Source organism: Nesoenas mayeri, assembly GCF_963082525.1.
Source record: "Nesoenas mayeri genome assembly, chromosome: 18".
NCBI classification, from domain to species: domain Eukaryota; kingdom Metazoa; phylum Chordata; class Aves; order Columbiformes; family Columbidae; genus Nesoenas; species Nesoenas mayeri.
In genome coordinates this window covers 8,578,159-8,594,645 of record NC_137566.1, presented here as the reverse complement: position 1 = coordinate 8,594,645, position 16,487 = coordinate 8,578,159, and the positions used below count along the sequence as shown (strand labels likewise).

The following is a 16,487-nucleotide window of genomic DNA, read 5'->3' as shown; positions in this document are numbered from 1 at the left end:
ACATAGTGAAGCAGAGCAAAAGCTGCTTTGGTCTCCAACATTAGCTTCCCGTTCACACACACTGCAGCTCCTATTCTTACTGATTAAAAACAAACAAACAAAAATCCCCCAACAAAACAAAACCAAAAAACGTAAAGCAAAAATTGTCAAGTGCCACAGGGGAAAGAAAATAGCATCAAAAAATGTCTTGTGTCTCCCTGAGGTTTGTTCTTACCTGAAGCCTGGCAGAAGCTGAACCCAGCAGATGACGTGGTAGTAGTGACGGCGGCAGCGCTACCAAAGACGGATCCTCCTTGCCCAAATCCGGTGTTCTGCCCAAACACCAGAGGGCTGCTTTGGCCAAACAACCCACCTCCCGTGCTGGCAGATGGCTGTCCAAAAGAGAAGGAGCTGGTGCTGTTGGTGCTAGCCGGTGCTCCAAAAACGTTGCCGCTGCTGGAGGCTGCCGTGGAAGCCGCTGGCTGGCCAAAAGCTGGCACTGTCCCAAACCCAGACTGGCTAAAAGTAAAACCACTCGAAGAACTGCTTGCTGGTTGCCCAAAGGTCGGTGCTTGTCCAAACGCTGGCTGACCAAAGCCCCCAGTAGTGGTGGTGCCAAAAGCAGAGGTACCAAAAGCAGAGCTGGCAGCCTGTGTGGTAGTGGTGGCAGTGGACAAGGTGCTGGTGGTGAGTTGCCCAAATGGAGAGGATGCTGTGGTACCTGCTGGGAGTTGTCCAAAAACAGGTGGTGTGGCAGGAGTGGCAGCTGTATCACCAGCGGGCTGGCTGAACGCTGAGCCAGAAGAGCTGGAACTTGGAGGCTGAGAGAACACTGAGGAGCCTGCAGACGTGGGGGCAAACACAGAGGCACCAACAGTCGGGCTCTGAACACACGTAGTAACATCAGAGGTAGCGGCCAACGTATTTGTTGCTTCTGCAGGAGAGGCAATGTTTGTTGTGGAGGTTGTTGCTGAGATGTTCTGATCTGGTGGGGCAGATGCAGAGATGGTGGGAAGCACCGGTGGCTTCACATCACTTGTGGAGGCAGGGGCAGCAACAGCCTCAGAGGGAGGTGCTGCCAATGTGGTGCCAGAGCCCGCAGAGCCAGCATCCCCGGCTATGGTCTGGGGTAAAGCGGGTTCTTTAACAGGCTCCGAAAGCTGTACCTGTGGCTGCGATGACTGCGGCATTGGAGGTGAAGAGCCAGCTGCCGCAGCTTCATTTTCAGACGGCTTTTCTGTCACAGGCGGTAATTTGGCATCCCCTGCACCCTTATTAGGAGTTGCGGCGGGGACAGCAGTTTGTGATGAACTCAAGAAACTTCCAAATGAGAGAGATGTTGAAGTAGAGAGAGTAGAAGGGGTAGAGGTAGACGTGCTCATACTGTTTGCTTGCTGAATACCGAATGAAAAGGGGGGTTTGTTACCACTAGAGCCTCCAAGATTAAACACCCCAGAAGACCCCGTGCTGGTTATCTGGACATTGCCAAAGAGACTGCCTGTGGCACTAGTGCTGATGGCCGGGGATGCTGTGTCAGCCGATGTGCCTGATGTTGAAGCAGCTTCTCCAGCTTTTCCTAATGACAGCGGAGCACCAAAAGTAAACCCAGAAGGTATTGTAGATACTTTTGTTGACTGTACTGCTGCAACACTGGTAGACGGCGCTTTAGTGGTGGTCTTGGCATTTTCATCTACTTGACCAACACGTAGTCCTGAGAAGCTTCCAAGAGTTTCACCAGCTAGATTGCTCTGAAACAATTGATCTCCTGGTTTAGATGGAGAGACATCCAACTTGCCAGAGGCTGTGGAGGGAACAGGAGATGACGTTGCAGCAGGTTTGTTTGACTGGGTGCCGTCTGCTGAGGAGCTATTTCCTACTAAGGCTCCTGGAGCACTTGTTGGCTTGAAGGACCCAAAAGCAAAGGAGCCCTCAGCAACTACTCCAAATTTGGAACTCCCGGCAAGTGGAAATGAATCAGGTTGGGCGGATTCTTTAGCAGGGGCTGTTAGGGAGAAAGACAGATGTTACAAACTGAGTTATGGTAAGCAAAGCTCATTTATCATCCTCACAGTAACAGCATGCTTTAGTGCCCCACAGAGCATCAGAAAGACAGCACTCTTGCCTCAGAAATATAAAGCTTTGGACCACCAGGAAACTGCCACTTCCATGTGCATTCAGGAGACAACAGTGATATCTGAAACCTTTATGGACAGGGTTGAAGTGACAAACACTGTTACTTCCATGTCACTTCATTTAACTCCTTCTATTTGAGTACAGACAATTTCAGCCTTTGGCTCCCGTCTCTTTTTCAAGAGTATGATAAAACCATAAGAGACCTGGTTACTACAGACCATTTGCTGTTAACCATTTTCACCCCTGGCTTGAATACAGTGTATTAGTCTTTGGACTATGGGTTGGTTTGGACAAGGTACAGGAAATCTGCATGGAGATCAAATAACAAAAAGCAAAAGCCACTTAGCACAGCTGGCATTATCCTTGTTTTTTATCCTGTAAATATGTTAAGTATATTTAAGTATATTAGTAACTGACACTGAATAACATAGCGTTTCTTTCCTCCTGAGGCACTGAAATTCCTTCTGTTCTTCCATCACCAGCTAACAGAGGCAAAGGTGTTTCTACCATTCCACAGTGCAGCATGAAGTAACTGCCCTCACACAAGGCTGTGGTTTACAATTCTGTCCCCTGCACCTCTCACTCCTCCTTTAATCAGTGCTATTAACCTAAGCTTTGACATTAACTGAATCTTCAAGTTTTAAGCCAAGTTAGTTCTCTCTGCTTAAGGTCAGAGCATTAGTAGCACTGCTGTGGCTGTGATGGTCTAAGGATATAAGCAAGCCAAGATTTGTAAGAAGAGGTGATCTCTTTTATCAGAGGAACAAATAACATTGGAAGCGAGTTTCTGACCACACAGTCTCCCTTGCAAGGCTGAAATTAGAGGCAGAAAACTTTAAGAATATTACAAAGTAGACCTATCAGTCCCCTTTTTCCAGACTGGGCAAATATGATCTGCCTATGAAATGCAAAGGCAACCTATATATTGTCACCTCAACTTGAGAAGCAACACAACCATTCCCCTCCTGTTAATAAATGCTCATTTCACTTAATAAAGCTTTGTGTCAGACCACCTCGGCAACTTTAAAATCTACAGATTCAAGACAGCACAGGAAGTGACTACAAATGTTACTGTTTTCATAAACCAGTACCTCCTAGATGTTCTTGGCAGCAAATATTTTGCTTACTCTTTAATTGAAAGGCAGGTGGCCTAGATTTCTGTGCATCGCAGGGCATAATCCAGCATATGGATATAATGTTATTGCAGCTACTGCAATTTTAATAATAGAAGTGCAACATAAAACAAGAACCACACAAATGAGGAAGAGTAAGTGTTCTCTCAGCAGGGATGTGATGCTGTTTGCACACTCTTCCAAACTAACCTTGCGAGGAAGGGAGGCTGGACAGCGTCGGTGAGGAAGCAGCTGATGTGACACTGCCAAAAGTAAATCCAGATCTAGAAGGAAAGAGGAGAATGGGAAAGAATGACACTTCGCTCAAAGTGTTGAAACTTCCAGCCCCATGATTAACATAACTTTGAAACTCGGATTTCCAGTACAGTCTTGCACAAAGTCAGGCACAAGAACAGTTCCTCCAACAACTAAAAGAGGCAGAGAGAAGCATGCACACAGACTGGGCTCCATTTTTTCCCCTATGATAAGGCCTCTAGAGGGATAAAGACAGTTCAAAGTTCTTTTGACCACTCCTCATCTTCCCATATTCTTTCCTTTCTGCTGTGTATTTTGTCCCCATTCAGCTCGGCAGCTGAACACCACACACCAAATCCTGATAGCTTTTGGGACACGAAAGAACAGAAGCCACAGTGGCGACTGGAGCTTATTTAAAATTAGAAGAGCTAAAACCTAAGAGACAGTGCACGTACAAAACAGAAAAACTGGATACTACCACCCATCAAAAAAAAGGAGATGGCTCATAGCAAGACAGAAGTTACGCTTGATTTTCTTGGTTAGTTACAAACCCAAAAATCTCAAAGCAACATGATACTGTGTCAAATTCTCACCTATCTTCAGACCCCACTCAGGGAGGCTTCCACAAACATCAAGGTTTCCCAACAACTCTGCCCCCAATCTACCATTTGCAGGTGCCTTTTTACAGCACTATGCACCTTGTAGGTAACACTTGCTGTACCAGCTGATACACTCATATTTAATAACTACAAAGAAACATTAACATTCATACAGACCCCACAGAAGAAAATGAGAACGCTTTGCTAAGCTGTGCTGTCGTTGCTGGGACTGATGTCACTGTAGAAGTCACTGCTGTAACTGTTTTTACTGTTCCTTGTCCTGTAAGTTACAAGAACAAGTCTTACAAATAATAAAAAAAGCACCTTGACATCCAATTATAAAAAAAAAGGAATAGTTTGTACACAGTCTGGAATTTCATCTCTTAGAAACAAAGCTTTTTTGTTACTTATACCAGGTCTGATATTTGTGCACAGAAATATTCCTGCTACTGTTACAATGACAGGGAACACATGAACTATTTCAAAGATTTAAGGAAATAACATATCTGATTAGAGCAAAGACAAGTGTAACCATCTTGACAATTAAACAATTAAAAAGAAAATCAAGACATTCTCAGTATAATTTCTCATCTACATATCAAAACACATTTGAAATATAAAGGGAGTGCTATCAAATTCAGAAGCTTACATTTTCAATAAAACAAAATTTAAGAAGTGTTTGCCAAGTCAAATATGATTCCTAGTTATTTTTACTGCTTCTTGCCCCAGCTAAGAGGCAACCTACATCCATGGATTAAAGGCAGAAGAGCAAGAGAGATGGATTTCAGACATTTATGCAAGAGGCTTATAAAACCACGTCCAATGCAAGCATTATTATCTAATACACATTAAAAATCAATTCATTCCTTCCCTAAGAGTCTCCTCTTCTCCCATTTGCACTGACTGATGTAAACTGAGCATTCCTTTCCTTTGAAGCTTCTAAGCTGTGCACAGCAGAGCACAGTATCTGAACTGGCTTTGAAATTGGTCACAAAGCCCAGAGCTCAAGAGACCCAGGACCTGAATTAGCTCATTTCAGACTAGTCCAGGTACTCTTATGGTGCTGCATCCTGTGGTATAGAAATACTCAAGTCAGACATCAACATATGGAAAAACTATTCCTGTTACTTCAGGATGTAATCACTTTCCTGCACAAATGCAATGTTTCATGTTTAAAAAACAAAAGAGCAAAGATATCTGCTCTTGATTTGCTGTCAAACTACAGTAGCCTTTCATAGATGCACTTTGAACATTTCTTGTTAACAGTTAGATATTCCGAGTCCATTTTGAATGAGGAATTGTGTCCTTGAATTCTAGATGCAGGCACAGAGACAAAACATAGGGCTGTACACAAAACCACTACCCTGCTCTTCTGTACTTTGGTTTTTCTAATTCTCTCCCTCAAGTCTGGCACAGCAGCCTCTCAGTAGAGGCAGATCTTTTCTCCTCAGTGTCTTCACTCTCTGGATGTGCACCCTGACTGGTGGCAAGAGACATCCAGGCCTTACTTCCATCTCCACCAAAGGCAACTTACCTGGGAGTTTGTTGCCAGATGACGTTGGACCAGATGTAGACACCATAGGAGTGGGTGCACACACGGAGGAAGGCGGAGCCTGTCCCTTCAGTGAGCTTGTTAGAGGTGTCTGAAAACACAAAACCACTTCAGGTCAGTGCAGTCTGTCCATTAACAAAGGTCCTTCTGACTTTGGTATGGTATTACAAGACTCATGCAATGACTTAAGAACAAACTAGAGGAAGGTGATCAAAGAGCTCGGAAATGTCCTTCAATCTTGGGCCCATTCAGTCTTGACTGTTAAGTACAGGATCAATACTCAGCTTTTTCAATGAGTCTCTTGCAGAGGCCAGTAAGGCTCCATGGGCAACAGCTCAATGATTCCGAGGGACAAAGACTCTTGCATGGTTTTTTGATGTGTGGACATAAAACCTAGCAGCTGGTCAACCAACGTTTTCAATAGAATAACAGGACAGGTAAACTACTCTGTACCTTGATTGCAAAGTTGTGTTGGTTTTGTGGGATTTTGTTTTGTATTGGGTTTTTTTTTGTGAAATTTAGGTATATCTAGCCTAATACAGTTTCTTGGTAGTCGCAATCCTTAGTGCTGCAAGGTTGTGGTCATTAGAAAACTGCAAGTCTTCAAAAGAGAGAAAAAGCAAGACATAACAAAGATATGTCTGGCATCACACTGTTGAGGTCACAGATAAATACATAGTTTGCCGAGAACACAGGACAAGCTGCAAAAAGATTTTTAGATAACCTGTTCACCAACAATCAAATCACCAAACTGCACTGAGCCAGGTACAGTTTTCCACAGGGAAAGGGTTCTACAGCAAGATACCTGTTTAGCTTGATTTGTAGCAACAGTTGCCAAAACCTGGTGGACTGCTTGGGCTGCAGAGTGAGGTACAGATGACCTTGAAAGGAAAAATTAAAACATTACATGAATGACTAGTCCAAAAGAAGACTTCCTCCCCTCCCCAAAAGTACAGCTTCCACAGGTCTTGAACAACCACTGTTATTAAAGATTCCACACATAACTCGAAACGAACAAATCTGATTAGGGAATAAAACTCTTAAATGAATCAGCCACATTTAACAAAGGAAGTCTGCAAATGTGTTTAAAGCTCTAGACTTAAACGATCAAGTCTTCTTCACACGCTCTTGTCATCGAAGAGAGTCAGGCCTTTCTATTTTACTGGGAGTTGATGAAAAATCAGCAGGTAAGGAGATTACAATTTTATGCCTAGTGGATAACAAATTTAAGAAGCTTCTTTACAGTGTGGAGCCCAGACAAGTACACGCAACTCTCAGAAATGCTGAGCAAGGAGATTAAGCTGGGTGTGCAGCAGAAGCACTTCATGTCTTTCAAGTGTAGTATAAACATTAACAAAGTCATGGCAAGAACCGTGATAAAATTAACCTATATTCTATATTATAGATTAGGAAATTTTGACTATGAAACAGATTGTACATCGGAGCATGCAGATTGCTGCAGAGCGCCATCTACTTCCAGGGTGAAGCATCCTACATGCTGTGGGCCATAAACACACAAAATCACCATAATCTGGGAACAGTCACCCAATTTCAGCCTCTCCTCAAGTCCGTGGCTCACCAGGTTCAGCAGCTGAAATGGGCAGTAATAAAAGCCTTCAGAAGCACAACAAATTCAGTGCTGACTGCATTCTCTGGGTGGCAAAGGCCAGTTTTCTCTTGGCCTAGCAGACTCTTTCCATCTTGACCCGGGCGGGCGTTCCCTAAGGCAATAAGTAACCTCCGTACTATAGAAAGGGCTGAGGCTGCAAATCCAGCCAGTAAGTGGATCTGTGCGAAGTCATATCTCCTAAGCACAAGAACTCCCAAACTGCATTTACCATATAGACAGCTACAGGCCAGCTCAGAGAGATTTCCTACTGTATTCCAAAGGAAGGGGACACGCACATGAAACAGTATTTTTGCATAGCCATTCGTTTTGGATAGGGTTTTGTGCCTTTGCGTTACTAGTTCCTTCCAGCAACGAGCGCTTGCTCACTATACATGAAACTATACATGAATAACTGGACCGGGACCCCCAGTACACCCAGCCACAGGTCACTGAGGAACTGATAACAACTGAAAAATCATTACTGCTTAACAACCCGAAGAGTGTGCTGTGGCAGCAAAAGAGAGCCAGGATGTCTGAAGTAGCAAAAACTGATGAATTAACTTTGCTGGGTGAATGCTCTTTATTTTAGTGCTGATTCTGACTGGCAGGCGCAGGTTCATTTGGGTAGAATTTTTAGGGAGTTTATGAGGTCAGCTATAAAATACGACTGTAAAAAGCCTTCAAGATATCAAGCTAGCTGGTGCTCTATAAATTAGAGAGATCAATCAATCCTGCCAGCCTAAAACTACTTGAAAGTAAGACAGGTCTTTAACTACAGTTCAAGTGAAAACCAGTCACCGATATGTACCATTCGCTCATGTCCTTGTCTATGCACAGTCAGTACTCTCTACTTTTTTCATCGTATTTTTGATGAAACAAAGGGTGGAGAACTCTTCTAGGTCATAGAAGAGTTCTGCTTTTAGTAACATTTCCCAAGCAGAGCTGTTTGCAAATTTTACTTTCAAAAGATGTAGCATTGCCCTTCTCCCTCTCAGTTTATCGCTAGTAGGAGAAAATAAGATAGTAAAAAGCTCCCAAAGTATTTCCCAATTAAAATGTAGAAGAAACCATGAATTTCAAGGTCAGCAGCTGAGTGCCACCATGGTAGGACTGTTCTCTTTTTGAAAGGCTGCAAAGGAATTTCACCTTTTTTCTTTGGCAGTGAAGGTTACACACACATATCAAAACTAGAAATTATGTAACCACAGACACTGTTCCAGAAGCTGCACATATAGCCCAGAGATATATGAATAAAGCATTTGCAACTCCATGTGGACTTAATCAGGTGTATGTGCTGAGTTTATCCTGCTTTACGCAGTAACTCCAGCTTTGCTCAGATTTTTCAGTAGTGTCCTTGCCTCCCCAGCCCAGCCCAACCATGCCATGTATTATCTTGGTCTTAAAAAACAGCAGAAACTCCATGCAAAGACAGTTTCAAGGTCATTATGACAAGAGGGAAAAGGACTAATCCTGTGGTTAGTGACAGAGCCTGGTGATAAGACAGAAATCTCTGGAATGAGCTGAGCTGGCTTTTGTCTGTAGGAGGCAGAGAAGTAGGAAAGCCAAGTGCTGCAGTTAACTCACAAGAAATCTTAAACTCAAGGTTAAATACCTGATCAGTCCCTACTGACACCCAAATTCTGATATTAAAAAATTTGAGACCAGTTTCTGGAAGAGCCAGAGCACAGTTCTGCCTCAGGGGGTGAATCTGGGAACAGACAGAAGTGGTGTAACTCCAGAAAAGGTTTTCTCTGTAATGGATGATGAAGTAGAAAGAACAACATCTGGACAGCTTCAGTTCACAGACCACACTCGGCAACAGAGGGGTGCACTCCCCTCGTAGAAAGAGGCAGAATAAAGGTAGCGACTGGAGAGACATCAGATCCAAAGTACATATTAGCAGCGAAATCACTGGATCCCAAAAGCAGGGGATGCACTAAAGCACATTTCACAGACTAATGGAGAAGGAGGTAAATACCAGTCTCATCATTTGTTCAGAGCAAGCCATTAGCAAATCCTTGAATGACCCCGAAAGAAAATATGTCTTCCTTTCATTCCATAAACCCAATACTCTAAATGCATCCACTTTAGGCCTTACATAGACTATGTAAAATACTACTACTGCTCCCCACCGGCAGCTGTGCTCTATTGCAAGTGTTACCTGAGGTTATCACAGAGGAGAGAAGGGGAGCACCTACTCACCCTATCACCGTGGAAACAGCCGGAGTCAATGCACTATTCTTGAGTTCTCGAACATTCACCACCTGAGGAACGTTCTTCAGAGTTGATTCAGTCAAGGAGGTGCTTACAGCTTTAAGAAAAAAAAAAAAAAGGAGGTAAAGATGATCTCCATATTAAGCATTTCAATCAATATGGTGCCTGTAATAACTCCAGAAGAAATCCATGCAATTTTCTACAAGGTACGTGGCGTATCTGGCCCAAAACATTTGTTATCTCAGCCTTCAATAGGGACACCAAAGAAGACAGCTTTCTACATACCTGGTACATCTCTGCTTGTAAGTTGACCCAATCTAATTATTCTTACGAACTTTCCTTTACCCACATTATAACATCTTAGATTAACAGAAATGACCTGCACAGTTATACCCCAGCCTCTGGCAAAATTCACGTCACTAGTCCACTTTCTGCACTTATGCTTTCCTTGGGAAAGGAAAATAAATTAATTCAATTTCTCTACCAGTAATGGAAATTTGTTTCTTTTCTGCGCTGATGCTGCAGTACTGGGGAAGCACCAAGAAATATCTAAAACCAAATGAGAAAAGCTTAAGTTGGGGAACCTTTCTCCTGCCAACTCAAAACCTTACAAGCAGAACTAAGGCTTAACTCAGCAGTTCACCTTTAACTTTTCAATATGAAAACTGTTTTACAATTCAGATCTTTAATTGCATAGCTAATAATGAAGAGTTATTAATATAGGCTAGTGACATCCTTTCTCTGCTCTCCAACAGTTTCCTGCACACAGATCAGCCGCCGTGCCAGGATCTTTAGAGTCATCGACATTTCTGTCATTGCACAGACAAAGACACCTGAGGTGAGAATTTCTCAGGCATTTCATACTGCAGCTTACAGGAATGAAAAAGCCAAAAGAAACAAACAGAGATGTGCATCACACTTTGATGATCTCCTCCTTCGAAAGTACTAAGTTCCTGTGAAAGCCACATTCAACTGCCCAGAGGTCACCTGGGCCACCAGCCAGCCTTTACCTGGGGCCTGGCTGGCCATCTGCCTCCGCAGGGCTGCGGCAGCGGCTGCTTGCGGTGCTGGAACGGTGACGGTGGGAGCGGGGGCCCCGTGTTTCACCGTCTTCGTTGCAAGCATTGTACTGTCTGCCCCCTGTGGTATGACTCTGTTTGAAGACGTGGGCACTACAAAATGAAAAATAAAAAGAAAATTACGCTTCACTATATCTCTACAAATCAGGGCAACTTGAAAGCCTTTGTTGAACTGCTCCTCTAAGTACACCAGTTCTTTCTGACCAGACTGACGCACAGGGCTTTTAAACAATCAACACAATCTGTCCCTGGCAGTTTCTGTATATCCCAATGAATTCAGCCAGGTAATCTCAATAGTTGTCATTTCAATGCATTAGATGACTTTCAGTTTGCTGTTACAGACACTTCTGCTGACACCTTATTTTTCTCTCTGGCTAGAGATATTAAAAAACCCCTCTCTTGTACAAAGAAAACTGAGGATATGCAAATATAATTCTTATTGTGGCTTCGTGGGCTCAGAACTCCTGACCTTGGCCACACCAACCAGATGCAGTAATACTTTAGTTCCCTGGACTTTGCTTTAAGTGTATGCTATTATTTCTTAAAATAATGCCCAAAGTACTAAAGGAATACAATGGTCAGTACGATCTGAAAGAAACAGGGTATCAGAGAAACAGAGTCAATGAGTTGAGTTATTTTAGTACTTTTAGCTCAAGTTCATGAGATTACAATGCCACTCTGGAAACCTGGCAATGTAAATCTGCACGCTGCAATCTCATTCTTCCAGGATCTGAAGCACTGGCAATAGATACAGTGGTTAAAGATATTGACAAGGATACACACAGATCGCAAAAACAACTCGTGCAAAGTACCCAAGGGAAGGTGCTGTTTCCCAAAGGATGGAGACTGAGGCATCAAACCAGGCTGGATAGAGGGGGTTCGGACCACAGGAGCATGACGAGGGACTTGGACTGGAGCAGCCTCTTCTTCCTGGTCCACTGTCTGCGAATCTTCATTCTCCAGTGACTGGGAAACTGAGGATGTTGAGCTGACTTCATCCAAATCTTCGTAATATCTTGTTGACAAGAAGGCAGATCGGGACAAACTTGCTGCAATATCAGAAACAAAATCACATCGGTGTATTGAGAGAACCATCCAGCCTACCAGCCAAGACACAGGCGCCCTATTCTAGGCTTCTTTTAATCCTGCATTCATAGGATTTAGTTTCTTAACTGCCAGAAAAGGCAGCCTTCAACATAACAGTAACTGAAGGAGACTCTTACTGAGAGCAGATGAGGGAAGAGGAAATAAGAAGTAGAGTGAGAAGCTAAAAGCTAACTTCAGAACTGACAGCAGGTAACTCATCCTCCTGGCAAGTATTTCAGAATTCTATGGTAACTAAAGGTTTACCTGGAGCTGTAGACCTAACTGGTGGAGTTTTCCTCTTGGCTAGAAAATTCCTCAGCTGTGCCTGTTTCACAGGGGATAATTTAGCTGGAAAAAAAAAAAGCGACAGTTATTAGTCTATAATCAAACTGCAAGTCAAAAAAAGTAATTCACATTATTCACATTTATGGTGTGAAGGCCAGGAAGAAAGAATAAATTACCAGGTACTTTAGGCAGAGGTTTGGCATGTGATTCCAAGGTAGTTTTCATCAAGGCATTGCGCAGGCTTTCAAGGTCACTGTCAAAACTGGAACAAGGCAGAGCAGTGAAAAACCACGGTCAGCAGAAAGAAACCAACCAAATCAGGAACAAAAGGAACCACTAGAACCATTGGCTCATCTGGAAGAACAATTGGTTCCTCTAGACACTGTGCTATTTAAACTTTGAAAACTCTAAGAGCCATGCACTGCTTCCCCTGGATTTGGACAGAAAACCAGCAGCACTCAGCCTAGAGGCTCAGTTATCCCGTTTACTATAAAACCTGTAACTTTTAGGGGAAATCTCCAGTAATCATCAAACTGTGTGTCATAGAATATAACCAAGGAGTTTCTGTATTACCTGGGCATAGTTTCATATCATTTTTAGGACATCTTGTCCTCCCACACCACATCCACAGAGCATAATTCTTTGAAGAATACGCCCTTCCACATTGCTGGGGGCAAGAGAGGAGTGTCAACACCACTCAGGAATTTGTGTTCCACATACCTTTGAGCACTGCTAAGAGAAGATGTATCACTGGGAACACGCCATTGAGATGTCTGATTATACAGTCGGAGCTGCTGCAGGCTGTTCACGAGCTGATTTAGTCTCTTCCTCTGCTGATTGATTATTTCCCGGTTATTAGCCAGGGTGTTGAACAAAGTCTCTCGCTCAGGAACTATCAGACGCCTCAAGAAATCAGATGAAAAGACAGGCATAAGGACCGTTCTATATATCTGGCCACGAGCAGGCACACATATGCAAAGTAGTTTAGTGGTTCTACCTACTTAAACTCCACGAGGTCAAACATGGTTTTGTTTGAACACCAAAACGGTTCAGTTCATTTCAAATGAATATTTCTCCTTTGGAGATGCTGCAAGTTTATTCCTTTAGCTCATTTACTTCAAGGTGTTTCATTTATTAGCTACCACCAATTGATGCATTTGGTTTCTACAAAGTTTATTTTACAGTTTTTTTTCTATAAGCACTATTAACACTGTACACAGAGATGCAGCAACCTTACAACATGTGGGAAGCCAAACAGTCTGAGCCTATAACTCCCATTAGGTGTCTTACAGTTGTTCTGTATTCCAGATTCAGTTACTTACTTCTGCTTTCTCTTCTGTTCCAGGTGCCGATCCCACTCCAAATCCAGAACATCGTTCACATCCTGAACAGCAAACTTCACGTATTGGTGCAAGCGTCGAATTTCCTACCATGCAAAATAAAGTCAGTTTTTAATTTGCTTCAGAAATCTCAGTTTCAGGTGAAGAAGCTGAAGACCCTTTGGGCTCATTGAGTCCAAGCCATGTGGCACTTTCCCGTATTTCTGCCTGGAAAGTTTTATCAGCACAACAGAACCCAACATAGTGAAAATTTACTTATCAATGGAGTAGCCAGAGGGCTTGGCTTGGACATACTATCCCAGCTCTCAACTAGAAATAGTACTTTCCATAATATTTGCAAAACATTAACAGGTCTTTACAGAAATGGTTTTACTAACATCAGGCATTCTACAAAACAAAGCTTAGTTCAAATCTCATTTCCAGATCATGAGTCATTTGCTCCTATTTTACAATGTTGAAACTTGTAACAATTATAGGTGATCAAAGCTTTGCAGGCTATTCACATGGCTCTGGGATACCAGCATTCACAGACTGTGATTCACGAAAGCATTCAAGCATTCACAAATACAACTCCCACAATAAGGCAAAGAATTAACAAGATTTTTATAGGTAGGAAAATAATAATTAAAAAAATAAAGCAGAGAGAGAGTAAAGTGACTTATCCACAACCACACAGTTGCACAACTAAGCCAGAGGCCTCTGGCTAGAAGTCTTGCTCCCTAAACAAGACCAGCCTTCAGTCTCGCTATTGTCATCCCTCCAGCACGAACACGACTTGAACTCTGATCTCGTAAAATGGCAATGGAAGCTGCAGCTAGTTTCAGCTCAACAAAACGCTCACTTAAACAAAATGACGAAGCAGACAAGTAACACAGCTTGGGAAAAATCCCACTGCAACTGCTTTCAAGATACAGCATGAAATTCTAATGTGATACACCCATCCTCAATCCAAATCCAGAAAGTTGACCTGAAAGCTCCCTCCTTACATTCCACCTCTCTCCCACTGTTATTCTTTCCTCATGATCCTCTCTCTACATCAGTGAAACAAGCATTTCAAGATTATCATCACTCTGAAGTCACAAGCATAAGCTTGAAATGTCACAGAGCAGGCAAACAATTAAGACTGTGAATCAATCTACAGAACCCAGGTGAAGATTAGAGATCAGACCTAAAAGATATTACTTCATGTCAGCTGATTTAAAGTAACTGGCTGTGTGCATCCTCTTGATACCTACTGTAACAAAGATGACATTCAACTATATCTTCAGACTGCTGGTCAAACTTCTAGAGGGGAACTTATGAGCATACAAAAGACCAAGTATCATTTGTAGGGCACATTCACTCTATTTTGCTTAGGGTTAAATAGCCCTCTCATCACCAGAGCTGTAACAAAGAGTGCTTCATTGACCCCACCTTCTTTCATGTCTTTGAAAGCATTTTTATGTGCTGCTGGTTATTTTCTTTTGTGCTCCAGCTTTTAGAATATCATTTAGCTTTATGCTCCGTCATCCGTGAAATTAACCACACAATTCTCTAAGTCATAATAAATCAAATTGTTCTAGAAGGCACTTGCTGAAGATAAAAATAATTCCAAGAACTCTTCTACAAAGTGTTGAAAAAAAATTCTTCTAACTGAAATCTCTGAGCAAACACTACAGGCCGAGAGGGAACAGGGTGTCAAGAGTCACATTCTAAGTTTAGAATAGCCTTGGATCTCAGGTGTACCACTTCAGCTGGAGTTTTGAATCATTACTGCAAATGACAACACCACAGAAGAGCTTTAGGAGAGGATTTTCAGCATGTCTTGCAAACTCAGGGAAAACAAAACTCACACTTTTACTAAACTATAAAAGAAATAGCAAATACCCAGAGCAGAACAAAACTGCTGGGCACTTGCACATGCAAGTCTGTTTTATATAAAAAACTCTAGATTAGAAGTTGGGTGACATGTTTCATACCTGAAGCTGTGCTTCACTCTTGGGATCCAAAGGTTTTGTATAGAGCAAGTGTAAATACCCCGAGCTGTGATTCCGTACATTCTGTTCTCTAGCCTCTTCTACCCCTGCAAATCCCTCCAGCAAAGTTGTCTTCAGAATACTAATATCTCCATGAAGTGACTGCAAACAGAAATAGAACAGACGTGACAAGGTTCAAAGAAACATTTTTTCATTGCCATCTCTAGAACAGGGGCTTCTGCAAGCATCTGCCTGAAAGTACAAATGCAAATGTCACCCCCACATTAAAGCAGCGCAGTCGGATGTTCCATCTACAACAGCTCAGTTTTAGCAGGTTAAGCACATCAGGTGAGCAACAGTCATTGCTGAAGAGTTAAGCAGTTTGAAGATACTCTGCTCACCTCTGTCGTCTCTTTAATTTCCAAGAGGAAGGTGTGAAGATCATCTGACTCTGACCGCAACATCTTCATTTCCTCTGGAGTACCCACTTGGAAACAGGCTTTGGAAGTCCGGGCCTTCAGCTCCTCCATCTCCTTCTGAAAATGTGCAATCTATGAAGTCAAGGGAAGAAAGCACAGTCACTGAAACACACCAGGGTCTGGAACAAATGTCACAGCTCTTGGACACCGTTTCTACTAAACCATAAACACTTGTCACTTTGCAGTCCAAGCAGGAAATTCTTCTTGAACATTAATAGGAAAGAATACTCAATTTTTCCAGCGCGGTGACTGAAATTAAAGATGACTGAACAGGACACACAAACAGCAATTACAAACCAGGCTGATCATCTTGGAAAAAATTTCCATTCTGATTCCTAAACTACTGACAGACACCATCTGAACATACGTGAACTGAAAAATAAGTGTCTGTGTACTTATAAACTGCTTGTGAATCTCACCTCCTCTCTGATTCCTGCTATGACAGGGTCTGAATCCTTCCACTGGTGGGCCTGTTTCTCTAAAGGTGTGCTGGGGAGTGCTGATTTGCCCTGAAAACAAACCAAAACAAACCCAAAGCCAATATTAGGGATATATTCTTAGCAATAAGGAACTTAGAATATCAAAAAATGCCTGATGTTAGAAGCTCCATTCACCCATCACCAGTCTAGTCCATCAGTCATCAGGGAGACAACTGTCATAAGCATCAATACCAGTTCCATGGTAAACCAAGACTGGTATGCACATGGGGCCAAAGCTTCATGAAAGCAAAGGAAATTTTTGAGGGCTGCTCTGTATTACTGCTTTCATTTTAATACCCAACAAATTTGGTGTCACTCTCAATACGCTGTC

The 16,487-nt window shown here is 42.6% G+C and overlaps 1 protein-coding gene across 3 annotated transcripts in view; it reads right to left on the bottom strand.

The window, feature by feature from the left end:
* Positions 1 to 16,487, bottom strand: part of NUP214 (nucleoporin 214) — a 39,287-nt gene that overhangs the window by 11,220 nt on the left and 11,580 nt on the right. The window contains exons 15-29 of one of the 3 annotated variants that reach the window (XM_080356050.1): positions 16,097 to 16,186; positions 15,600 to 15,749; positions 15,202 to 15,360; positions 13,226 to 13,329; positions 12,624 to 12,806; positions 12,080 to 12,165; positions 11,883 to 11,966; positions 11,345 to 11,581; positions 10,464 to 10,625; positions 9,442 to 9,550; positions 6,436 to 6,511; positions 5,613 to 5,721; positions 4,256 to 4,358; positions 3,435 to 3,508; positions 215 to 1,981 (exon numbers count right to left, since the gene is read on the bottom strand). In XM_080356050.1, the coding sequence (XP_080212176.1) occupies positions 215 to 1,981; positions 3,435 to 3,508; positions 4,256 to 4,358; positions 5,613 to 5,721; positions 6,436 to 6,511; positions 9,442 to 9,550; positions 10,464 to 10,625; positions 11,345 to 11,581; positions 11,883 to 11,966; positions 12,080 to 12,165; positions 12,624 to 12,806; positions 13,226 to 13,329; positions 15,202 to 15,360; positions 15,600 to 15,749; positions 16,097 to 16,186 (3,493 nt within the window). The remainder of the gene's footprint in view (positions 1 to 214; positions 1,982 to 3,434; positions 3,509 to 4,255; positions 4,359 to 5,612; positions 5,722 to 6,435; positions 6,512 to 9,441; positions 9,551 to 10,463; positions 10,626 to 11,344; positions 11,582 to 11,882; positions 11,967 to 12,079; positions 12,166 to 12,623; positions 12,807 to 13,225; positions 13,330 to 15,201; positions 15,361 to 15,599; positions 15,750 to 16,096; positions 16,187 to 16,487) is intronic. The other 2 variants (XM_080356051.1, XM_080356052.1) reach the window with 2 other exon arrangements.